Genomic DNA, 27,326 nt, shown 5'->3' with positions numbered 1-27,326 from the left:
CCTTTCCCCCCCAAAAATAAATGTTCCAACCAATAATTGCTTCTGTGATTGTAGCTATCAGAAATGTGCTAAGCACCTTTTAGAGACTGTCTTATAGAGTAGAGTAAGAAAGGGGCAGAAAAGAAACTGGTAAGACTGAAAATTATCTAGAACTAGCATGCACTGAGTGGATGATCACAAGATCTAACTAACCACAAAAGTATTAAAGAGATTATTCATTAGAAGAAAAAAATCAATATGGGGTAGTTTGCTTTTCTATAACAATAGCTGTCTCCTAAGGGTATTTCCAAATTGCAGTGAAGACCGTGACAAATAATTATTTGCTACACTTATAAAATTCAGCTGATGAAAATCCATTAACCTTATGGTCATGGTTCACTTGAATTTTATACTTGAGGCTTTACTGAAGAAATGCTATATTAAAAGGCAAATTAAAGCCATTAATCTTTAACTCTTCCACTACCTGCAACATGCAGTAGGTTTTGTGATCTTTTGATTAAATAAAGTACAGGCTTTGAACCCTTACTAATACCTATGCAATTTTACTAAGTCATTGGCTTGTCATGAAGACAAGATGTTGATTTATTTAGTTTTCATTGTTTATAAATAAATTTCTCAGTCACTTGCCTATATATATATATATGAAGGGATGAAGGAATGAATGAAGGGATGAAAAAGGAATGAATGGAAGAAAAAGGTGACCCTGTCAACATTTCAGTTTCATGATACGCCCTTCAAGACTAAACAAACTAAAGGATGCTTTTACTCCCAAGCACTCCAGCTGGTATAGAGGGTGACATGAATCAATTTTACTGTTCTGCTTTTCCCCAACGTAGTTTATCTGCAATTCTGCTAGGTATGAAACTGAAACAACCCTGCAACTAATCTTTCTCACAACATGAGCTTCAGACTCTCAAATAATCCCCAAAGTGCACAATTTCAGCTATGTTCTAAAAGCTGCATTTCTGACTTGTATTTCCCTGGAAAGTCTCAAAACTTTGCACAAATTCCTTTTAACGTTTCAGGTTTTTGAAAGGCAGTGCTTTGCAAAAAGGCAGAGCTGCCACTGTGACAGCCCTGGCTTACAGCAGCAGGAGTCTTTTGGGTACTTCCACATTTCAAAACAGACTCAGGAAAGGAAAATAAATTGGTTCCTCTGGGTGAAACAGCATACAGACTTTGTTTAGGATAAAATAACTTTACCTCTCAGAACAAGCAGACTATTTAGAGTTAGAGGTATTCATTAAGATATCTAAACACTACATGGTAGATGCACTGTGATATGCCTAAGCTTCACTGAGCAATACAGTATTTAAAACAAAAACAGGTGGAAGGCATTGATTAGACCCTGAATTTCCCCAGAGGTTCTGAATTTTTTTATGGCAGTTTTCTAGCTCAAGAGTACAAGAAAGAAAATGAGAATGTTTATCCCAATGTCACTATTGAAAACTGCTAGTTTTACCAATAATATCCTGAAATGCTGGCCCTTAATGACACAGGAAAACTGAAGCTGTTATATTACAAATTCCACACTTATGACCTTTTTCCTTCCCTTTTCTATCCTCTCCAAGCAAAAGCCAATGAGGAGAGTTTGTCAGCACAGCCCATGGGTAGGTGCTATTCATTTTAAATGCCCCACTTTAATCATGCAGTTGCCACTCTCCCTCAGCGATGATGTAGTGCAGAAGCACTGGCAGACGCTGTAGGTTGTTTAAGCGTAAAGCTCAGCTCAGACCACTGGGACGGAAAGAAAACAAAACAAAACAAAATAAACCCCAAACCCCTCTACAAACATAATTCTGGCCCACAGAGAGCAGAACTTCAATTGCTTCCAGCAACATTCCTAAAGCTGTGGGTACTGACTGAAACACTATAGAAATTGTTTTAGCCAACAAGGGATTTCTAGATATTTTACAGATTTGCTGGCCTAGCTGACAACATAATCACAACTGAAAGTGACAGATTATCAACATTATTAACGTAAAAAGAGAAAACACTGTGATATGGTCTTGCTTTATGGAAAGAACTCTGGGATGAAGGGTAAGCTGAAAATCTCAGAAGTATTTGTACAAGGACGACCAAAGGTACAATTTCAGGGAACTGATGCAAAAATCTACATTTATTTGGAAAAAATGTCTGGGAACAGAAATATATACATTTTTGCTTCACTTCCCCAGCCTCAAACCTGCACCTGTGGCTGCCACAAAACACAGAAGTCAAATGCCCCCTAATCCCACTAGACTGCACTCTCACTATGGAAAAGGGACCTACACAGAGAGTTATTTCTGTATATTCCACCACCAGCATAGCTGATATTCTGAATGGATGGCATAGGGACTGGATTAGCAGAGCTTAGTACATTATAGGAGTTTTAAAATGTTTTAAGTGGAATATACTGAACTGGACCAGAAACTTCAGTGCTAAAGAAGCAGTTCCATACAAACTATAAAGTGCAAATAAGGAAGATCAAAAATCTTTAAAATACAGTGACACATTCTATCTTTCGCATGGAAAGAAGTGCTCACTACTTTGCACAACAGCTGAAAGAATGCCAATAATTCTGTAAAACAAAGATGATGGCAGAGAGGGATTTTCTTCTTGACATATGTGATCCAAATAAAGAAAAAACTTTTTAGTGTTTTCCACTCAAGAGAACATTGGAAATCCCAGCCGCTGAGTTCCTGAGATCTTCCATTAGATTACGAAAATCAGCTTGGAGGTGTGGTACTGCAGTACAGCTGGCAACTTCTCCTCTGTTTCATAGGTACTATTACACAGGAACTGTCAAGAGGCATTCATTTTGTATTATAAAATATTTTTTATAAAGCCATAGGCTTAAAATGCCTGCTGCATAATTTTGGACTTGCTCCAGGTCTCCTGCAGCTAAAGATGTGGAACTCTGCTGCCCACTTCACAAATGCCAAAGGGATAAAAGAGTTGAAGTATAGACATATCCTATAAACTTCCTGGAGCTCAGCATAACACTAGCTGAACCAGGATGCAGGAATGCAGTCAGAGATGCCAAAAGAAAGGGAAAACTAACATCCAAAATAACAAGTCACCGACCCTCCTGCCTTCAGACTGAAAAGCAAAGATGCAGCACAGCCTCTCCTGGTCAGCAATTAGTAATATTTGCATTCTCCAGCTGAAGGAAATGCCTACACAGTATTCCTTACTTTATGAACAGAGCTATTTTACAGCTAAAACTGTAAAATACACTTCTTAATATTATTAAGAATACATGGTCCCCTTAAATTTTTTCAGAATGCTGCTATGCTGTGGTCTGGTACCACATATTCATGGTCTGGCTATAGAAAGAGTCTCCACACAATTCCAGCATTGACAGCTTTTCCCCATGCAGCTGGCAGTTAGCACACACTTGAGGACACTCACTCTTATCTTGTCATCTGTTTCCATAGTGGCCTGCAGTCTCCCATTCACACTGAACACACAGAAGAGGCCATTTTCGTAATATATGACACAGTGGCCTTCTCTGGAAGCTTGAATAAGTTTTGGTCTCAGGCAGCTTTCGGGACCTCGTAATCTTTCAGGACCTTCTAATGTCCTCAGTAGATCTCCATTCATAGAATGTATGAGACATGGTCCTTCTAGTGAGAAAGAAAAGGATCTCAGGTTATTGATTTATATGCTCAATTAATTAAAGACATCATTTTTCAAATAGTAAGTCAGGACTTCTACTTAAATAATCACTGTTATATTACTTTATAATGGTTCTTACCATGTTTAGGTGAATTGCCTATGACTTTAAGGGGGCCAGACACTAAGATAAACAGCTTATCCTTGAAAACTTTGCATTAAGGTATAAGCACCTAGATTGTCTTCTGTGGATTTTCTTTTAAAGCAGGTAGTAGTTAATTTTGAGAGTTAATTTTGAGATTATTTAATTATGAATAATTAAACATACTGAACCTTGAAAGGAGATTATCAAAACACAGACATGTAGAGTAAGAGTAATGAATTTACATATGTAGGTATTCTACAAGTGTATGTTTTCATATTAAGATTGTAAGCCATACACAGCCCACTAAACATTTGCTTTTTCAACGTATTCTGACAAATACCTGCTTTGCACATAAGCCACACAAGTTCACGAGCATAATGCAGAAATGCATACAGGTACAGGCCATGAGTACACCCAACTCTGAAGAAGTGTCTCTGAGTAGCTATTTTAGAAACACTAAAGTAGAAAGATACTAATTCCAATAAATTTACAGTTTAAAAATAATTGTGGACAATTAAGCAAGTAAGAAAATGATATAGAATATCCACAGAATCAACATCACTCTTTATAATTTGCCCACTAAAAGCAGGTCTTTGAGAACACAAATGGAGCATATTAGAGGTTCTGCAGCCAAACTGAAAGAGAATTACCAGTAGTTTATACACACCCTTCATCAAACAAACAGCCCAGTACATTCTCTTTCTCTCAAAACTAATTTTTGCTTCCCCTTTTTGAGAAGTTATCCATTACAGCCACTCTTCACCATCCTGGCCCTCAAAGGCTGTATCCAACTATGCTATATGCAATTACACACTGGATAAACAAACAGAATTAGCAATCAGGAGGGAAACTGATGTGGTTGCCTCTTATATATGTCTGAACACTCCTCAGTTTCAACATGTTTAAAAAGAAGTTTCATATTCCACTGCAACTAAAAAATAGGTTAGAAATAAAACCACCATAAAGTTTATAAATTCTACCACCTGAGACTATATTCCTCTTGGCATTAGGATTATAGCTTCACAAACAGAAAGAAATGATAAGAGCTACCTTACCTTTTGAACCACTTATTACCAGACCAAGCTCAGCACAAATGGCAGCACAGGTGATCTCATAGTCGTGTCCTGTCAGAACAGCTCGAGGAGTTGCAAAATCACCTTCAGCGAAAAAACAATAAAAGCAATCTTGGTTACAATCTATTCCCAAAATCACTTATTTCCATCACTGAAGCACCTTCTGTTTCCTTGCTCTTTGAGTTCATGTTGCTAAGAAATCACTTCAATGTTCCTGTTTGCATATGGGAGTGTTGTACTCCTACGTGTGTAGTACAGCCAGCAGCACTCTGCCTGCATATTTACTGAAAGTCAGGTGTGCAGTAAAACCAAGCAAAGTTGGTTTCCCCTTCCTCTCTCTCCCCCTTTAATTTATATTTTCTGGAAGGAGAGATTTAAGTCAATTACTGCCCTTTCCTACAACAGGTATTAGTAAATGCAAGTATCACTAGAGTAGCTATCAAGAGAAGACACCCAAAGTGCCCAAAGATGAAGGAAACTTCCAGTGACTGATTTTATTTCAACCTAATAACAGTGCTGAAACCTCAGCTTGAAGTCTAGTTCTTCGCAAGATGTGGAGATGGACCACAGGCAGTATGAATTTCTGATGAATTTGCAAAGAAGTCCCACTCAAACCCAACCTTAGTGCTTCTATTAGACATTTCCATGCTACAGGAACTGTATTGTTTTTTGTACTTCTCTTTATAATCAATCAGATATGGACACAATAAAAAACCAAGAATTCTACAACTGGCTCATTTAAAGGAAAAAATATTATTCTCCAGGTCAAGGCATAGAAAGGGCAAGCAAATGCTATAAAGCTCTTTAAATAGTTTTATATCTTTGCTCATAGGTTATTCACTGCCCTCTTCAAAAGAGCTGGCATTTCAAAAAATCACGAAGTTATTTTTGTATTACCATACAATTAGCTCATTCACAGCATTCTACAAAGCATTTAAACCCCAAAGGATGTTTCTTGGGCAATGCTAGCATGTAGTTTTCAAAAGGTTTAGATGAGTTTTTAAGCAGCAGGGAATAATTTCACTTCATAATGAATGATATGTGAGACACCAACAAAGCAGTAAAGCAGTGGTAAAATCAACCTCTTTTTTCACTTGAAGAAGAGGAGATGGTTTTACAAAGACACAGAGTAATAGTGAGACCAATTGACTCCATTAGTTACTAAGTTAGCATCAATCAAATGCACCAGCAATACTGGTACTGTTATTAGTGATCATGGAACTGTATTTAAAGAGATAGTTTCTCAGATCTTCCATGAGAGACTTCTCTGGAAAAGAGGTATAAGATCTGGGCTTGCATAAATATTTTTACTCAAACCATTTATACCACCTCCCAAAATATCTGTGCAGCTGCCACATTCCAGTGGCTTTTAAGTAAAGGTCATAATCTCTGACAAAGTCTCAAACCAAGAATTTTGACCTTTCAAAATTTGTACTATTGTACAAATTTGTACAAAATTGTACTATTACAATTTCTATCAATAATACAAAATCTTGAAAAGTAAATAAATCTATTTCTTTTTAGATATAGCCACAGACCCTATATGTGTGTGTGTGTGTGCATACATGTACACATCCAGGCATGTATGTTGCAAGCACTTTAAATGTGAACATGCTTTAAAGGAACTTGCTGAATTGTCCTAATCTCTTAAGAAACAGTCATTAGAAGCTGTTGCTTTTTTTCATATAATGTTTGAAAAAACAGACTCAAGCCCAGGAAGTACGGCAGACAGTTCAGGAGCAAAGGAAAAAAAAACTCCCAATAGATTAGAAGCATAAGGGTGGATTTACAACCTCTAGGTACTTCTCAGGTGGCTGATCCTGTGAATTTTGCTCACAAACCATTCAGAGCAAGTTGCTCTGTTGAACTTTGCCCCATTAAACATGGGCTGGGCAACTCAGAACATTCATAAATGAGCTCTATACAGCCAAGCCACAAACCTGCAGTTTTAGGGGAAAATGTACCAACTGTAACAGTCATACTATCCAGTAACAATTTAATGTTGCAGACCCAGTTCTTTCTCCTTGTCATTACCAAGCCCTTAAATGTGCCAGCTTTGTGCGTTTAAAGGTCTTGTTAGTTTGTTTTCTTTTAATGAACTGCCTATATTAGCAAAAAATTTAGGATTCTGGTTTTATTGCTTTCTTCTGCTTTCAGAAATTGAATTAACACATACATAGACCAGCAAGGAATTAATCTAATTATACACTTCACATTAATGAAACTTTTGAAATCAGAGAAGTTTTAAATATACAACATTGCAGGAGGTAATGAATGTAAGATGTTGGAGTTAGAAGCACTTATGAGAAGCAATGCCTGAATGAAGTATTAGGACTTGCAGATACATAAAATCATGAGAGTAAACTTATTGCTTACAGCAACTACATTATTATGGGTTTTATCTGCATAAGGTTGCCAGCAACTACATCCATTAAATGTAGGAGATAAGACTCCTAAATCAAGAAGTAGAAACTGAGCATATATATTTATCACAGTTCATAGAAAATAAAATTGCCTTAGTAACACACATTCTTTTCAGAATTTGGACTTGACTTCAAACATAACAGAGTATAAAACTACAGGTGGATGGATCAGTGTTTCATAGATTGTATCAACTGTTTCCTAAATTATATTTGAAATAAAGAAATACTAAAACAAAACAAACAAAAAAAAAAAAACCACAGAAAACACCCAACCCAAATGAACAAAAAAAAAAAAAAAAAAGAAGAAAATTAAGTAGTATCTCTAAAGAACTTAGGATTTGAATAGATACTGTAAAAGAAGGGCCCTGTGAAAAGTCAGGCTGACTCCTTTGATAAGAATGTCTAGTATTTAGGGGTTTCCAAGCCTGATTTCCCAAATAATGGGGTCAACTTAAAAGCTGGTCATAGAGCAGAACAGATTTCTTTAAAAGCTTTTAAACTGTTATTGGTTCAAAAGATTGTCATGGTTTTCAATAACGCAAAGAGAAAATTTTATTTTGTTGCTGGTTTAAGGGGCACCACTTCAAACTTTTCTAAATTGTTTTAGGAGAACAGACTCACAGACCCTTTTGAAAAGCTAGGGAAGTGACTTCAAAGGGAAGAGAGTCTTTGTCCGCTAAGCAGGTTTACGACCACTGATGCAAACCCTAAGTAAGGGCTGAAAAGAACACACAGAGAATCGTTATGGAGATCCTTAAGGAAGATGAACAAGTCAAATGAAATTAAAGATAGTTCAAATGCTAGCACTAATAACCAGGACACAATAGTTTTACAGATGTGCTTTTTTCAGTGTAGGACATAGTGATACCCTCAGACTATCCCATCACCGGATCGCTGCTTGGAGCTGAATTCTGTAACATTCTTAATGCCACATTCACATTGCTACAAATGCCATCAATGATTTATTTAAGTCACAGAAGGCAAACATAAAGTTACTTTCCAGTAATGGACAGAATACTTTACTTTTGCAGCAACCTTCAAATTATTTCAAAAGAACTCACCTACATTCCAATAAATAATTTCTACAAAGCTGTTTTCCCATAGAAAATAACATAAAATATCACTCTTACTTAAGTGACCAAAGTACATTTTAAATCATAAAATTCAAGCTTCAGAAGATAAAAGAAGAGCATGTGATATCATGTCAGCCTGTGGTGATATATCAGTGAAAAAATGTTAGGCTTTTGGAGACTATGTTTAAAAAGGAACAGTGGGATTCCAGCAAAGTCAAAACTTTCTTCCAGTTTAATGACATCCAGAAGAAGAAAAGCCTTACTGGAAAGAACAAGAAATTGGTTTGTATTATTAGGTCTCTCTCTGCTATTTTTTTCAGCTTTGGTGATGTTACAATACAAAGCAGGATCATGACATTTTAAATCCCTCAGCAAATTCCTGAAATGGCCGCTTTCTTTATTTTCAGCACTAAACTGTAAAAGCTGAGCCAAACACAAGAAATCATTTGAAGAAAAATATCTTCCTAAAAAGAAATTAAAAGAGAGATTAGCTAAAAAACTTACTTCACAAATAAATACGAGATACTCTTTTTACTATTTATGGGGGAGATAATACTATGCAACACATTAAAATATAAATTATTTGACTGTGCTCCTTTTTATGTTTTATACTGAGAAGACAGTGAATTATTATGTCACAGAGACCTAAACAGCCATTTCTAAATTATTCTCTAATTTCAGAGGCTGTGGGGCACTTTTAAATGGCAAATTAATTATGTAATTTTATGTCAATACAAAATCCAAATCAAATAAACCATCAGTTAATCTTTTTACGTATTTCTTGCAAAAGTGATTGAGTGCCTTCTTAGAATGATACATCAACCAAACCAAACTATACATTTAATAAAGGCCATCTAAAATTAATTTTTAAATTTTCTCAATTTGGAAGTTGCTTTTTATGACTAAAAAATAAGGAAAACAATAAAAGGTTTGAAATAAACATGGGAAGTACAGATGTATGCAAAGAATATAGGACATCTGGACAAAAATGCTCTCAGCAAAATGTAGGTAAATAAAGAAAACTAATTTACTGCTAAGGTCCTTCAATTGCATCAAAGTGATAACTGTCAAATATTATATAAAATCTGTGCATTAATATTATTTATAGATCACATAATTGGCCAAACGATTAGAACCCCATTTCACTGGCAGAGAAAATTACATTATGGATGAGAGATCTTACTCAAGTGATACCGCACAAAATCATTGAAGTATTCCTAAAGCTTCAGTTTGAATATTGTTTTCTTTGTAAATAAGAATTTTTATATAACAATATAATATTTTCATATTATATAGGAACCTCATTGTTGTCTGGTTCTTCATGTGACACTCCATCAGCATTTCCTCCTAATTCCTTCAAACTACTTCCCATCTGTTCAGACTTATTTTACCACAAAAAGTATAACCTTATGCCAAGACGCAAGTTTTGTATTTTCTGAAAAAGGAACAACATCTTGGAACAATGCATCATTCCATCCTGAAGCAAAGTCTAAATATGCAAAGCACAGGAGATGCTAAAGTTTGTTCAGTAAGGAAAAAATACATTAGATTTATCTTGTAGGATTTGTTTCAGTAAATATAAACCAGGAGGGCTTACTACACTTAGCTCAGTGTCACGCAGTGCAACAAGTGACCAACATTTAATCAGTATTAATGAGAGATTTTTCATACATGCTGTGTCACAAAAACTACATTTCCAAAACAAACAGAACAAGAAGAAGACATAACAGGCCTTCATAAACTGGGTATTACAATTCAGACGTCAAAAGTCAATAATCCCCAGTCTCTTAATTCCTGCACCATGTGCACCATGAAAGTTTCTGGAACAGGTTCTCCATAAGTGGGGACTCATCTGCGGCAAGTCCTGGAAGTCATTCAGCAGGACTCCTCCTACTGAACCCAGGCCTTTTTGAAGCCCCTGGAAAGTATCTGCAGGTGAATAGCTGGGGTCAGAGACACTGATATTTCAATATTTGCACCATCCTGACTTCATAAACTGTTACTTGAATGGCAGCTTTGAAGTTTTAGAACACTGTCATTTTTGTCTAATAATGTTCTAAAACAGGTTTATGAAGGGGCTTTTTCTTGTTTATACTAAAAAAAAAAATCTATTTTCTTCATAGTTCTCTCTTTTGGTTTATAGTACCATTACCTATGAGTTCAAGAAAAAAGACAACAAACCTAAACAGAAAAAACAGAAAAGGAAAAAAAAAAAACAAACCAACAATCAAGCAATTATTTCAGTCAGAAATAGCAGCTACTGAGAAATTGTTGTAAGATAAACCAAGATAACTACATCTAGTTAAAACCTATACAGTATTTCATAACTTGGGCAAAATATAATCTGAGAGGAGAGGTTTCCTATGATAGTTCCACTTAGTTTGGCACATTTTTATGATCTTTTTATTTTCCCTTATTAAAATACATCAAAATAATTTATTCTAAAATCTGTGTTTGAGCTATTTGATTACTTTTATAAAGGTAATTTCAAACCAATACTACCACCAGTAGTATATTGTACTACAAAGATGCTTACCACCTTTACTTCCCAATGTAACTGGCAGTGCTGGTGGCATACACCAAGTTCAGAGATTACATAAATTAGCTGTCTTTTTATGAGTAACTCTTCAAACCAGATACTTTTTCAGTGATGCAGGCCATAACTCCAACATCTCCATGGTGCTAGTGCTATTACTGGAATTTTGATCCAGAAACACTTAAAAATAATTTCTCACCAAAGTCAGGATTCTTGTATTGATCAAATAATTTTTACAACATTTATGCTGCAATCTTATTCTAGACTATAAATTATTATATCTTCTGCATTACTCTGTTCTGTCTTACATGGTATAGACTTTAAACTGAATGGGGATTTTTCTCAGCAACCAAGCAAGGTAAATAAATGTGATGCATTAGTACATCATCCCACAACTGTATATGGTGCACATTAAGGCTGTATTCATTTACCATCTGAATGTAATTCCTTTCACCACATCAACTATTAGTTACAAGTCATAAATAGAGCATTGTTTTTTCCTGGAACTCAAAGGTCTGTGTTGCATCAAGCAGTACTAAATATCTTTATCCTGCTGGAAATTCCATGCATGCCATTTTAGTAACACCTGAAGCTGGATACTGACAAAAGAGCAGCATCCAAACTCCTTCTGAGTTTCCAGTCTCAAAATACATACATCCTTGGTTGCCTCAAAACTTGCTCTACAATGATTCTTTGAATTACTAAGATTGACAAGTCCTGAAACACAATCTCTTAGCTAACTGAGAACTGAGAAGGATGATAAAAATGCTACACTTAATACTGTAGGACATACTTTTAGCCAAAACAAATATTTATGGCACACAAACTTACATGCTTATAACTACCAAGCCACTGTGGCTATCTAGCTTTCCAAACTATCTGTGAATGCTTTTGCAAGGTCTTTTCAATGAAAACCTTGTTCCCTTAGGTATCTATGACATGGCTTTTGTCATTATATAAATATAAAATAAGCCGGCTGGTATGCCATCATTGCAGATTTCCAGATATACCAGAATTCATCCACCTGTTATTCCTCAACTTTTTTCCACTTTAAATATGTGGAAGGTAGAACCATCATTTCTATGTGATTTACAGAGTACTTGGAGGCCTCCAAACAATGAGGTTCAATGAGGCCTCAAACTCTTTGAGGTATCAATGTGTTACAGCTGAAAGAAGAAAGGACAGTGACCTTTTGTGGCTGCAGAATTTAAGGCTCTGTTCTAGATTCATGCAGATTGCCCCAGTCCTTGTTACCTGTGAAGCTAAAGGGAACTGTGGGACCATTTACAGCATCATGGGCTCTGTCCACTAAGCTTTCACGAGGCTTTCAAGGCTAACATAGACTTATGCAATAAATGTTAGGTAAAAGAATACTTAGTGGTTGCTACGCCCTTCAAAAACATGCCATGGATATTTTTTCCAAGCCTTGTGTATCTTCTCTATAATATAATTTGTACTGAATTGGACTTGCAACACACATAGTTAAACACACTTGTTAAAGCCCATGAAAATAAAAAGAAAAACTAATAAATTTCTTTTTTATGGTCCCACTTAACAAAACACTCCTGACCTATTTCTGTTTCAGTTCATGTGTTGAACTTAAATTCACATTGCATTTCCTCATTATAATATCAACAAAAAGGATAAAAATTTTACTACAAATGAATTTTTTTTCCCTCCAAAATGTGAATAGGTATTTTTAATTTTTTACTATACAGTGCTTAGGATCCATTTCTGAGATCAGCTTCAACTGAATGCCAGTAGATGGTGCTGAAGGACTCTAGCTTTACACGCAACATTGTCCTGTGCTGCCATTTTTGAGAAACAAAGAATATTTGTTACAGACTAACACTGAATTATTTACTGTCTTTTTTTTTTTTTTTTTTAAGAAAGGCTCACACAAAAATGTATAAAATGTGTGCATGGGTAAAAAAATAAAAGTGCTATTGAGCACCTAAAGGAGCATGTGCAGACTGTCCTAAAACTCGGTGCTGGAGCAACACTCTTTTCCTACCAGGCTGACTTCAGCAGACTATCACATTTATATCTGCAGAAATTTCAAAAATATTTTAGTATTTTGAGGCTCTGAAAATTTTTAGCTACTCTGGTAGACAGAAAGTAAGAGTTAATAGCAGAATTTCCATTGCTAACTAGCCTGATTAGTGATTTATGGACATTTTGATACTCCTGCTACTTAGCACGATAAATGAAAAAGGGAACACTAACAGGTAAGCTTTTTACAACTACTTGCCAATTCATTTTTTTAAGAGAAGCTACTGTTAAGGGAATTACTTTCAATTTTTTAAAAATAATGACTAGAATTCTAAATGAATATTTATACTATAAAAAATCTTTGGAAATGTGGATCCTCATATTCTCTACTACCATTGGTTTTGAAACAAATTTTGAAAATAGAAGTTCAGATCATGCTGACCTGGCAACCAAGACATCGGCTAATTAAAGATGAGGATGAGGGAAGAGGGCAAAGATGGGTTTTTTGGCTACTGAGTTAACAGCAGACACATGACCAGCTTGAAAGCAGTGTGAATGTTCACTGTGAGCAGAGGGAAGCACGTATGAAAATCCTCACAGAATTCAACTTTACAGGATTAGTGTGTCTGAGTACAAAGAAATTATAACCCACAACATTATTCTTTAATCAACAAAGATGCTCCTCAGATATAATTTCAAAGTTTAAATTGCTTGTATTGTCCACTTTAATAATTAATTATGAAGCACTCACAAAAAGTTTTAATTTTCCAACTGAAAAATTGCAACTGCAGCAGTTGATGAAATACAGATATTTTATCTTTTACTATAATTAACAGTACAATTTAAAATAATTATTTCTTTAGTTTCAAGATCATAGCTTTAATGTTAATGATGATTTATAATTATTTTATAATACATATGCTATATTATTTATATATTTAATAATAATAATGTAAATTGATAAAAGTCTTGCAGGTATTCAAATATTTATTTGGGAACTTTAGCTAAATAAAAACCAAACAAAAATGCAGTTTCTTTTAAAAGTAGATTGGATAGGAACAAGACTGTTTTTCAGCAAGACAAGAAATGCGATTTATTTTGAATCCGTTGGGAGATTTTGTATTTTATAAATTGAAAAGATTATGCATTTTAAAAATTTGCATCTGAGGGAGATATTCTACGCATTTTCAATAGCAAAACTGCTCAGTGAATCTTCCCAATTAAATCTTAGTAAAATACAGTAATTTTATTTTTAAATATGAAATCAGGTACTTACATTCACATGAGTCCTGCTACACAGCTACACCACTAAACCCATTTATTTCCCACACTTCAGAATACCTGAATATAGTACCCTCTAAAAAATATAAAGCTATGCAATGAAAGCACCCCCATAGTCCTCGTGATGCAAATGTGAAACATACAGAGAGTAACATTTTCTAGTTTTATGGGCTAACATAAAAGAGGTAATATAATTTGTTTTATTCACATATGTGTGGAAGATCAATGCAATAACTCAGAAGAGAGTCCATTACTATTAGCAGTAGTGATACTGTTACACACGGACTGTACACTTCATAGCACTGAAGATTTTTATCAGTCAAGACTTTATTTCCTTAGCAAACAAAATTTCTAATTAAAAATATTTTGGTTTTTTCAAAGTATGAAAACTAAAACCTAATTGTGGACACATTCATAGATATTTGAAAGCAACAGAACCATATTTTCATATTCCATTAATAAAGTCAAGAATAGCAGAAAAACACTTTACTGGACTATAGAAATGCCTATCATTTTTTAAGCACAAACCATTTTAGAAGCATAAACAATACTGAGACAAATTCACCACCATAAACCTCCCCTTTAAGAAAGTACACCCAAACAAAATAGCTACAGTGAAAAACCCAAAACATTGAAGACACAGATTTACACCCACTAACATTCATGATTAGCCTCTACCTTGTCTATATAGGTGAGGGATTATTAAAGAAAACTGGAGAACAGAGGATATTCCAACCACAAAATCAAGTGTTGGTAAAGGAATATTGCAAGTATGTGTGTAGAAAGAGATTTGGTGACAATTTTTAATATATAACAGCTAAAGATGACCTCCTAGATATGATTATAACCAATACAGCAAAACAAACTAAAAAAACACCTTGCTGAAAGGAATTTACAGGTATGTGGCAAAGATATGAGAATGTTCAATACACTTTATAAGGGAGAGATCAAGGACAAGATAATTCCTGAAGTAGTTTAGGAAAACAGGTTTCAATAAATACAGAATATCATTCTGTAAGATCTCATGGGCAGTTAAGCCTACAGAAAACAAAGGAAAAGTTAAGAAGGATACTAGAGAATGCAGTACAGGGAAAAGACAGGTAACATCCCAGCTGGCACAACTCAGAGTTCTCCTGTAACTTTAACACAGGAAAGTCAGGCAGAAAGATCAAAATAAATGAGGTATTTCTGAAACAGTGTAAGCAACAAGGCATGAGCAAAGAGACAAACCCCAGAGAGCCACACATAGATGGGATGTAACTAACAAGGACATCAGAAATAACATTCTAAAACCATGAAAACATGCCAAGTTTTCTCAAGAAGTTGGTTTATTATTAAGAGCAAGCAATACCAGTAGATGATGCCTCACAAAGTACTTCAAGAAAAGGTCAGTTGCAGTCAGCAAACCCAAGTAAAACCAGCAGTGAAAATTGTTGTCTCAACTAGAGAATACCTGATTGGGGTAAATGTTGGTACTCAACTGGCCTGAGCTGAGGATACTGTGACAACGAATAATTCTAGAGTTATAACAATTGTTTCACAGATATTGGGTGGGGTTCTGCAAGACTAAAAGAAATTTTGTGTTGTTCAGAAGCAGGAAAAAGAAAAATTAGAGAATAGTCTGCTTAATCCCAACAAACAGAAAAAATACTGGCAGAACATTTACATTTTTATATATACACACACAATTTCCTACAAAAAACAAAGAGATGAGTAACAGCTGATTTGGATTTGTTCTGAACAAATCATCTCAAAGCTATTTTTTTCTTGCAATGGCAAAGTAACAGGATGTGTTCAGGGAGACATCGCATATTTTTACTTTTGTAAGAACTCCAGTGTTGTTCCATGTGAGTAATTTCTTAAGGAAAACAGGGAAGCACACATTCAAAAGATACCATTATATATTGGAAAGCTATATTCTGAAAGCTATTCTTTGTCAAAATGGTAAATGTATTGATGAGCATTTCTGAACTGTGTACTAGCTAACATTTGCTTTAATGACCAATTTAATAAAATAAGACTGCAAAGCATATTTGCAGATACAATTTGCTGCAAGGCTGCTGGAGGACAGGATGAGAATTCAAAATAAGTTTGACAAATTGGAGAAACAGTCCAAAAAAGAATACACTTCAGAAAGTTTAAAGATGAGATTCCACATCTAAACTACAAAGAGACGGAGACACAAGTGAATAGATTCTTCAGAAAACACTGAAATTCATACTAGCTCATGCCCATAAAAGAATTGACAGTGTCATGGTATTTTGAAATAAACAGATATTCCCTGGGGATGTGAAAAGTCCTGGTCTGTAAAACAGGTTGTTTTCTACTTATTACTGGAAAGGCTTCAGCTGCATTCCTGGGTCTACTTTGAGGAAGACAGTCAACTGAAGAGAGGAACACACAAAAAAAATTAGAGGTCTGGAAAAGCATGACTTATGGCAAAAAACAAAGAATTGAGTTATTAAAGTTGGAGGCAAAGAATTGTAAGTCATGGCAATCCAAATAGCTGGAAGTAGCTGCAAGAAGGAAATAATTGTTCTCTACACAAAGGAAAAATAGATAAAAGATGAAAGAATGCAACTGCTGCAAAAAGAACTGGATACTAGGCTGAGCACTGGGAAAAGACTGCTAAGGTCAGGGCTTCTAAGGCCCAAAAATGTATTTGCTGTAGTTTTTAAGGGAAGACTGGACAGACATCAGTGGAGATTGATTTTGGCATAGTTAAGTCCTCATTTGGAAAAGAAAATAGATCAGGTGACCAAAGCTCCTGCCTACTCTGTTTCCTATCGTTCTGTGATTACAAATGAAAATTCAATCCCCCAACTTAGGAAATGTCCAAACATCAGGAGCTGGCACTTGAGCTTCAAAGAGAAAGTGGGATCTGAAAGTGATGCTCACCATTTGTATGCAAATGAATTCTCTCATCTCTTTTCCCCATCACACAATCCCTCCTCCCACCCCCCACTTCTTGCCTCCCCTCCACCTCCACTTCCTTAGGCTGGCCAAGTATAAAACACAGCATCCTTCCACAGCCCTCTCCCAGGAATCTACATACATTCTACCACACAAGTCCTTGTGCATAATGTCACATCCCCAAGTGGTGCCTTGGAGCCTCTAAATATGCAGAAGACAACTTTGTGTGCCACAAATCACACATGGGCTCCAAGGAGTACCGAGGGGAGGGCCATATCCTCTCCCTCCTACCTCCCCCAAGCCAGCCACATGTCAAGGAGAGGAAAGGAAAACCCCCTTGCACTATGCAAAGTGACTTTACATCTCCACAGTAAATTATGCTAATTAATGTGAAAGTAAAACAGCTCAAGGCTATTCGAAAGGATACGACTACTTCAGGTCCTCAGCCCTGCTCTGAATTTTTCCAAGGCTTGGTCAGAAATTGTCCCCAGAAACATTTTTGCATCAGAAAAAGGCTCCGAAGTGAAGTAGTGCCATACATTTACGTTTTCAAAACCAATTAATTTAGAAAGAGGAAAATTCTACATTTGATCAAAGAGCACAATGAAATATTTTTTTGCATTTCAGGCTTTAATTTGAGAAGGAAAAGAAATTATTTAACCTAAATGTAATCAAGCTGTTTTGTGAAAAATAAAATAGTTTCCAGCAGATGTGTCCCATGTATAGAAATTTCATATCTCTGAGACCTCAATTTGTCAGATTTGGTTTACATTGATCAGTGCACTTGAGAGGTATTGGGGAGAAACTAAATAAGATAGTGAGACTCCATAGCTGTAATTTCTTTAAAAGTCAGCCTCAAAGTTAAAAGCTAAATTATGTAAATAATTAGTATTTCAGTAACATTTTTCTTCTGTTAAACCAAAACCAGAAAATTTTTCAAAACAGTCAAGTTAGCTCAAGAATTGTCCTTGATAAAGAATATCAAGCCACTTATTTATCATGTGTGCCATAGCCCACCTGGCTTTTCAACTTAAGTATTATTCTAAAACATGAATATGCAGAGCCAGAGATCCAGAGCTCAATTCTCTGAAAGTAAAGAAATCAGACAAGTAAACCTAAATAAAATGTAACTGGTGGAATAATGGATGCCTAATGGGATATTATTTAGAGTAGATGGATCATATCAGCCTGCTGGCTGAGGTACATCTGAGGTAATAGGTACTATGAGAGGAGGAAAAAAACACTCCCTGGTTTAAATCACTTTTTCTTGAAATTACTCTGGCACCATGATTTGGTAAAGTACCATTAGATGCACATTGCTGTGAAGTCATCTTAAGATGGACATTAGAGATAATTAAATAGCGAAAAAATAGAGAAGAAATATCAACTTTGAGAGTATGTAAAATTCCAGTGAATAGTGCTCATTGAAAGCATGAATAAACTATATTTGAAGTAAAAGAATCATTAGCTTCAAATACAGAAAGACAGACCTGTTAAATATCAACATCCTGCACATGGATGGAAGTTACAGCTGCAGTAACATGGCTCAGAACCCAACAAATCTGCTGGTGCTTTCCATTTCTGACAAAATCAGAACTAAGCAGAAACAGCTCCTTTCATTTGTCTTTTCAAAAAAAATTTGACTGAACAGAGAAGCCTACAGACAGCTATTTCTGGGAAAAATTAAACACCCCAGATTAACATCTCTTTGAAGCAGGAACTGTCTATACCCATGTCTAGGACTCTGTATAGTGCCACAAGATTCCGATTGCTAACAGAGGTTTCCAGGCATGCTGTATCACAAAAAACCTTACATAAAGGCAGTTGGTAAACACAAGAGCCATTGCTAGTCCCTAGAAGTCCAAGTCTAATAGAACTACAAACACAGAGATTTACCAGGTAGTTACTGTGTGATTTTAAAGAAGCTAGAATTGCCTGGCATTGCCTCTGAAAACTGCAAAATTCTAATACCTTAGAAATCTGCATTAGAGAAGACAGTCAATAGATTGCAACAAAATGTACATATTTGTCTCAAATAGTAGGTACAGAACCTCAGCAAATGATCTGTTAGGGTGATCAAGGAGTCTTATAGCCTCAAGGTCTTGTTCACAAAGCAGGCAAGCCTGGCAAGTGTGGGACAAATACAACTTCTCAAGGCACACTTAGGAACCTACAAACTCTTTGGAGTTTCCAAGTTTTCAAGGTCTGCAAAATAACACAGAGTTTGCAAATTCTTTAAACTGATAGACTGCAAAATATGTATGAAGTATTCACAGAGATTTTTTTTTTCCCCTCAAGCAAAGCCATATTTATTTAAAGATGCTCATAAAACTCTGCTAGCCACTTCTCAGAAAACCTCCCATCTCTTGAAGGGGGCTGCTTGGAAGGATAATAGGGATAGTTTTCACACATCCTCTGCCTTAAGATTCTGCAACTGTGTGATCTGAGGTGCATCTTCTTCAACTTTTAAATAGCTTTCACAATCAACATCAAATAATTTGCAAGTTAAATTCAGATATGAATTAGCTGTGCTTCTTCAAAGTCACTCACAGGATGCAGTTTTCAGTCAAGCCACCTCTGTGTTTCAAATTCAAATAACTCCAGATGAGTAACAGACTGAATATGGAACACACAGCTTTACCAAACTGATTAATTTGGAAGACATCAGTATTGTTTTGATTATACAAAACTGTGTGGCAGCTATAACTGCAATATATGACAGATCTAATACCACTTCTTGCTTTCTAGATGTCCATTTTGCCCTCTTCAGAGCAGTTCTTACTACTATGTAAACAGGGTCAGAGAAGACCTTAAATGAATGGAAAAATACCTAGGAAATACTCTTCATAGGATAGTATATCCTTTTCGTATATCCTTTTCTTACCCCTTCCCTTCAGGGTTTTTTTTTTTGTTTTGGTTTGGTTTTTTTGTTTTTGTTTTTTTTTTTTTTTTCTGAACAGGACCTCTGTTTGGCTATGATGTGCTCCTAAATTTATATATAGAAGCTCTCACAAGATGTCTTGAAAGCCCCTCATTCCTGTAAAATGGCTTACTCCAGGCTTTTTTTAACTGTGTATCTGCCTTTTTCTTTGCTTTGGGGATCAGAATTTTTTTTTTTTTTTTTTTTTTTTTTTTTTTGTGTGGAGTAAAACTGGCATAAAGCAGTAAAGATCACTTTCTACCTTTCCTGTTTCATAATACAGAGTTGAACAGTCACAGTGGTTCACTGTTTTTTATGGAGTTAAAAGAGAGCATTGTTATGAATAAAAGACAGGATTCAGCAATTCCTGGGAAATGGTGCAAGATGGAAGAAAATAAATACTTTGGCAAGTGCAAGGTGAGTTTGAGTGGGGAGGGGTTAAATTTGAATGAGGCTGGAGCAGGGTTACTCTGCCTTATTACTTTGGTTATATTCTTTATATTCTCTATATTCTATATTATTTGGTTATATTCTTGCACTGCAACCAATTAGAATGCCTCATATGTGATTGTGAGTATTGGGCACACAACACCCTTCCTAAAATTCTGTTCTATCAAGTGTTTGCTCAAGGCATTTTGAGGCAACCTCCTTATAAACCAGGTTTTTTTTTTTTTTTCTTACCTCTTGGGTTATCACCAATGATGTTGGTTTTGCCATTCCAGTACCAGAGCAGCAGGGTTGCATCTCGGGATCCTGAGAGGATGTAACAATTCCCTCCAATGTAGGACTCAGAACGAACTAGACAGGTCACAACATCCCAGTGGCCAAACACTACTTGCATCAGTTTACCTGGGACACAGCAAATTGATTCTTTAAAAACTACCCTCTTATTCTAAGACAAAAAAAAGTATTTTAGAAATATTTTCTTTATCCAAAAATTAAAAAACTTCAAAATAGAACTGTAGTGGGAAGTACTATTTTTTCTTTATTTATTTGGTGGGAACCTAATTAAAAGTGCAGTAGTCCATACAATCCATACCAAAAAAATACTTTCAGTCCCTCAATAATTTACTTTATTCAAAAGTCTAACTGATTTGCTGAAGCCCAGCAATTGCAGATCTTGAAGAAGCAGGATAAAGAACATACACACACTTTTCTCACGCACCTACTCAGCTCCTTCAGGTAGCCAGGGCCAGGACAAATCCTGCACCCAATCACACTTTTTTGAAGTGTGATGCCTCCAACGTGTGACCCTGGCTTTCTCAGCCCAAATGACCATTTGTTCTTTGGGCTGACTAAAGAACAAGGAGGAACAGAAGGGAAAGAGTCATGGCTTTGGAAGGATTGACAAGACAGGCCAAAAAAAGAAATAGGAAATACAGACTACTGCATTTCTGAATATAAATAAATAAAAATAAAATCAATTGTTCTGAAAAGCATTTAAAAATAATATGTAACACAGATCAGTGTTGGGACTTAAGCACATCTTTATAAAATATTTTGTTTCATGAATTAAAAACTATTGGTCCCTTAATACGGGTAATAGGGAACAATTCACAGCCTCTTTTTAAACAGTAAAAAAACCACTGTATTTGTACCCAGTCACTAAATAACAATTAATGACACTAAAAGACCTGAGGGAGTGGTTCTAAGGAAAGAACAAAAATAGAGTTTACAGCGTAATTTATAACAAGATTAAAAAGGTAATTTAATTTAAGTGAAGAAAACCAGAAAAAAACCACGACATACATATGAATTTCTGCAAAAACAAGGGGAAACTACTTTAGTACATGAAAAAAAAATAAAATAATAAGATGCAATTTAAAGGAAACCTGTGCATCAGATTCAAAATCAAACACTGAAAAAACTTATAAGCCTGCTCTAACCCTCCAAGGGCAATTGTGACATGAAGCGCTACCACATGAGCCATTTCTGAGTGGACAGAGCAAACCCCTGGCTGCACTCTTACTGTGCACACCCACCTTGTAGTGCAAGGGTGAGTAAACTCAGGGATCAAATAATTATGTGATATACTTTTCAGTTGTACTGACATTACCTGGAGTAATTTATACTTCTAGAATGCAAATTTATGCTATAAACATCAATGAGTTATAGAGATCTCCTTCTCAATTATTTCTAATTTTATAGGTTCTGTTCTAGAAAACAAGCATTTTACAAGATTATTTCTGCCTGGTTATTTTTATTTTGTTTTGTACAGCCTAAGATTCAATGAATTTCATCAAAACAAGAAAAAGGATTTTGCTATTTTATATTGCTAAAAAAAAAAATTACTAATTTCACAAGAGTTGCTCAAACTTTCCTGTTTCCTTTAACATGAGTTGTCCTCTCTATACAGTAATATCAAACTTTTTCATTTGCACTCAGATATCCCTTTTTGACATAACAAATTTTCTAGTTAATGTTTTATTTGACAGCTGCGCTACAAATAATTAAAAGAAAAATAAGACTCAAGCTGGCAGTACTGGAGCCAAAACACTGTCTAGAAGTCATTCCCACTGCTGGAGGAAGGTTTATTGTGCATCTGCTATATTGGCTATGCTGATAACCCATGATTCAAGTTGAAAGTATTTCCTATTAAAAACAAACAAACAAACGCACCAAAAATCTGATAGGAAAATGGTTCTCTTTTTTTGTGTGAGTGCTAAAACGTAATTGAATTCAACACTTGTGATCACTTGACTTCATGCATTACTGATCACATCATCTTTTCCCCTTGATGTTCTGTTGATTTCAAAGTATTTCCCTACTTTATTCTCATTTCAATTTAAAGCAAAGTAAACTACATCTGAATTCACTTCATTTAAGCTAGAGTTGCTATATTGACAAATAGGAGAAACAAATCTGAAACTTTTCTGACAATGGTATTTTGGTTTACACCCTGATTAGCTATGGTCGTAACAAGGTGCCTGGTGAATCTGCCATACACAGAGGAAATAACTTAAGAGTTATTTGTAGTTCAGACTGATACAGGGCAAGGCTATCAAAACCATACAAATTCCTTCCATATGCATTAAGTAAAATACATCCTTTGATATAATAGAATTATTTCTCTATTCATATTAATCAAGCATATACACTGAATATTTATTACTGCCAGCTATCCTTTCTGAAGATCCACTTTAAAATCACAGTTCTATGTAAATTTATTTTCATCAATGAGAAAATTAACCTAAGAACGGTCTAACAAGATGTCTGTATAATGAACTGTGGGCAGTCAGTGTTACATAAATGGAACTTCTCCTTTATACTTAAGGCTTTAAAATTGTAAAAATGACAGAAATACTGAACTATGCCATGAGATCTAAAGTCTTAAAAGATTTTCATTAAAGATCAGTCTGTTTTGTCAGACATTTTGGTTTGCCAAGTGTGAAAAACACTGTTAACTAATATATTTAAGAAACTATGACAAACATGCAGGATATTCCCTAGGGATTAATAACCTACTGGAAAGCTTGATGGCACACACCCATTAACCACACAGGGTCATTAATCCCAAAGAAGTACCTTGCAGTGAGGTTGCTATTTGCATTACAAGATAATGAAAGGAAAAAAAAAATCATACCTAGTTTTTCCTGGGGTATCATGGCTTTTAAATTCCTGGAGTTCTTACACTGAAAGATTCTTTTCTATTTAGCATGACACATGCATGACTTCAATGGTTTGGACACACTCCAGCTGACAGACTAATTTAACTGCTGCCCATTATATCGATCAGTTTATGCTATATAAAAGAATTCAGTGGCTCCAAATCAATTCTAGTATGGCATGGCTTTTAAAGACTTTCATAGTATTCTTTCACCAGATTTCAAAATTTCTCTTCTTATTCTATGTTACTTGTCTGTATTTCCTGAAAAACTCCAGTTCTCTGGTGCTGAAAACCAACCAGAGTTAAATTCACATAAATACTTTAAGAATAATTAACTCTCCTGATATGCCAGGCTTCACACAAACTCTCACCTGTGAAAACTACAGTGCAAGAGCAGGCATCCCTGCCCTGTAAGCTTGAAGTGTGAAGCTCAGTCTAAACCAGAGCTCCTTCTCCCATATGTCCTATCATTCCCCAAAAATGATAGCACACAATACATGGCAGCAGTAGGCAAGGAAAGATTTGACAAATATTACTAATAGGGGAATAAATACACACTCCACCCCTCCTCCTTTTTTTGAAACAGTAGGCTGATTAGGAACAGAAAAAATATTTTAGGCTGTTTCCATATTTTAAAAATACATTACCTGAGTCAGTAGAGTAAACACGGAAACTCTTGTCCCAGAAGCCACAGACCAAGATGTAACGATTGTCAGAGGTGATGACAAAACACTGGGAATGCACCTGAATGCTTTGGTCTAAAAGGTCAGTGATTTGTCTCCTGTGCATACCTGTATTGCTGGCTGAACCGAAAAATGTACAAACATTTTAGCATCCACCTTCACAGAACAAAAGCACAATTTAGAAACTTACATTAACACCAAATACATTCCTCACTTCCGTTACATTTTTTTTTGTGGCAGGGACATGTTCTTTCTAACTCTACTTTAAATTCTCATTACACTGCTAGGAACAATGCTAATTCCTTGTAGTATATATTCTAAAATAGAAAAAAATCCCCTTTTTAGGTGACACGCAGCTGAGAAATAAATGAAAGATTGAACACAGGTAATGGTACACAGAAATGTAATAAGATTCCTTCCTCCTTCTTAAAGTATAAGAAATTTAAAATTACAAACAAAGCAAAGGAATGTAATGATAAGACAATACACAAACCACATAGTGGTTCAAATGCAGCACACAAGGATCATGATTTTAAATTTTATATCAGTTGTATTTCATTGCAAGCAGTGCCACTTGAAAAAAAAAAAAAACTTCAGTAAACATCACTACTGTTCAAATTTTTTTAAGCACGGCACAAAAATTAACCAGCTTATATTCACAATTACCTTTAGGGTTGGGAGAAATTATTTGCCCTATTCTGATCACTTAACATTTTATTTCCTGAGATACTCTTGCATTGGGAACCCATAGAATGGACAGGAATCAATTAGTGAACACATTTGTCATATTATATCTTGTCCTCAGATTGATAAGGTGTGCAGATATATATACAGATATATATAGATATATACACACATGCATAGGTCCCACACACATATATCATGAAAATCCTACACTGTAGGAAGAACTCTCAATGTGCTTTGTTCCTGAGGGAACCTGATTTCCATCCCAGGCAAGTAATTTTTCCTGGGTTTGTCTGCCAATTGCTTGGACCACCATTACTTCCATCCAGGTGGTCTTCCAGACCTACCTCTGTCCTGGTCCAGTGCTCCTCTTTACTCTTTGTTCTTTTACTCTTTTCTATTCTCACAGGCCAGCTACCTCCCAAGCCTTGGGCTTATTCCATTTACTCCATATCAAATATTTCATTTATTTATGCTTTTGTTATATTTAAAATGTTGATAATGTCTTGTCCATATAGGTAGCAAATAATTTAGCAAGGTGTTGCCACTTGCTCTCTGCAGGTAACACATGTGGCCTTCACTGATCTTGAGGCCTCTTAAAGAGTAAGAGCACTATGTTATAAATGCACAGTGAACTGCTCTGTATGACAAAATAGCAGCAAAGGAACCTGAAAAGATATGCAGATCAACTAATTTAGTGAGGATAATGCCTTCAAAACACTTCCCCTCAAAAAAAGGTCTAGGGTCTGTGTCATATCAGACATTGCTGTTTTACATCTTCCTGTACACCACGAAAATGAGGAGGGCAGGAATCCCTCCTTACGACTAAGACAGCAACAAGATTCCTGCTATAACCATAAAAGTGAAATTTTGTGGTTCTCTTAGGTGCCATTTCTAGGTAAATGTGTCTAGCCACAATTAAAAACTTCTAATATTACCTACATAATTACTTGCTTGCACCCAGTGATTCCACATAGCACTGAAAAAGAAAGCCTTAAACCTTTTAAACTATGTCCAGTGTAATCACAAGGCCGATTTGAGATATATTGTAGGAAAAGAATATTAAACCATTTTTCAGAATGTGAACATTAACTTTAAAGGTCTCTGTTAACTTTAAAGGTCTCTGTACCAATGTGATTTGGGGTTTTTTGCTGTAATATTTATTTACACTTCTAAGATCTATTTGATAGCAGATTTTAAAGCAGAGCACAAATTTCCTGCTCCAGACATTTTTTGGATAAAATCTGTTTCAGGAAGGAAAGGAGAGTTACAGCACGTGTCTGCCTCACAATAACTACTGCATTATTTAGATGAGGATTGATTTCAGAAACTTGGGAAAAATACTTTAATTTTATCAGATCTATAAAATGGTTTCATATGCCCCCACTGTTCCTAATCCTAGAGCTTACCCAGCAAAATGGCTACACAGGAAAAGTCTGGATCTACAGACAAAAACATTGCACTTCCTACCAAGATGCGCACATTAGTTTTGAAATGAATTCTCACTGGCTGACAGACCTGTCATTCTAACCTATCCAGGCAACCTCATCTTTGCTCTGATTTTTCCATGCTTCTATAATTGGCCACACCACTTTTCCAATTAAACCACACTGAAACATCTGGTTTTTAAACTAAGCTCAAAGTCTAACAAAATTGGAGGGGCACAGAATCCTGTCTTCTTTGCTCCTATCCTACAGCTAGTTTGTGTTTTGGTGTTAGGTACTTGAGTTTTTCTTTTCTCATCAAGATTTCATTTGCCATTCTACAGTATCCAAATATGCACCCCCCCAAAGTTGGGCCTGTAATGAAAGAACTGACCAAACTCTAACCCTGCTAATTGAAAAATCAGCTCCATATAAACTGATAAACCTCTATAATAAAAATTCATGAATTGCATCTACTACGCTGTCATTAAATAAAGGAGAGACATTTGTCCACTCCTTTTCAATAAAAGAAAAACACACACAAATTTAACTCCTGAAGCTGATCAAAAGATGCAATACCCTTGAAAAATGAATACTAATATCTCAACACTAAAACAGAGTGGGCAATATATTTCAACTTTGAAACTGCTTTGCAATTACACATTAATCCCCTCAGCCTGAACAGCAGGTCTATGAAGAAAGGATTGATCTCCTTTAATGATGGAACCCTAGCACCATGCTTTTATTTTTCACAACACGGTGCAGTTAAGAACCCCACTGTTATTATGAAAATTTCCTCAGCAAAGGAGCTCCATCACATTACCAGTGCACCGATTCATCATAACGTGCCTTGCTCCTGCTCATCAACAAGTCTGAGTGATGAAAAGATCCAATATTATCCTGACAGTACTTCATGCACATTCTCAATCACACATTATTACAGCATCCATATTAATTTTCACTGACACGAGTCCT

The 27,326-nt window shown here is 35.5% G+C and overlaps 1 protein-coding gene across 9 annotated transcripts in view; it reads right to left on the bottom strand.

Moving 5' to 3' along the window:
- The window catches only part of LRBA (LPS responsive beige-like anchor protein), a 370,012-nt gene that overhangs the window by 6,763 nt on the left and 335,923 nt on the right, over nucleotides 1–27,326 (bottom strand). For 8 of the 9 annotated variants that reach the window (XM_059843942.1, XM_059843945.1, XM_059843947.1 and 5 more), the window contains 4 exons: nucleotides 24,208–24,363; nucleotides 20,635–20,802; nucleotides 4,798–4,899; nucleotides 3,394–3,608 (listed from right to left, as the gene is read on the bottom strand). In XM_059843942.1, coding sequence (XP_059699925.1) covers nucleotides 3,394–3,608; nucleotides 4,798–4,899; nucleotides 20,635–20,802; nucleotides 24,208–24,363 — 641 coding nt within the window. The remainder of the gene's footprint in view (nucleotides 1–3,393; nucleotides 3,609–4,797; nucleotides 4,900–20,634; nucleotides 20,803–24,207; nucleotides 24,364–27,326) is intronic. The other variant, XM_059843943.1, reaches the window with a different exon arrangement.

Source organism: Haemorhous mexicanus, chromosome 4 (assembly GCF_027477595.1).
Source record: "Haemorhous mexicanus isolate bHaeMex1 chromosome 4, bHaeMex1.pri, whole genome shotgun sequence".
Classification (NCBI taxonomy): domain Eukaryota; kingdom Metazoa; phylum Chordata; class Aves; order Passeriformes; family Fringillidae; genus Haemorhous; species Haemorhous mexicanus.
Note: the sequence above shows the minus strand (reverse complement) of the source record. Positions and strands in the feature narration are given on the sequence as shown.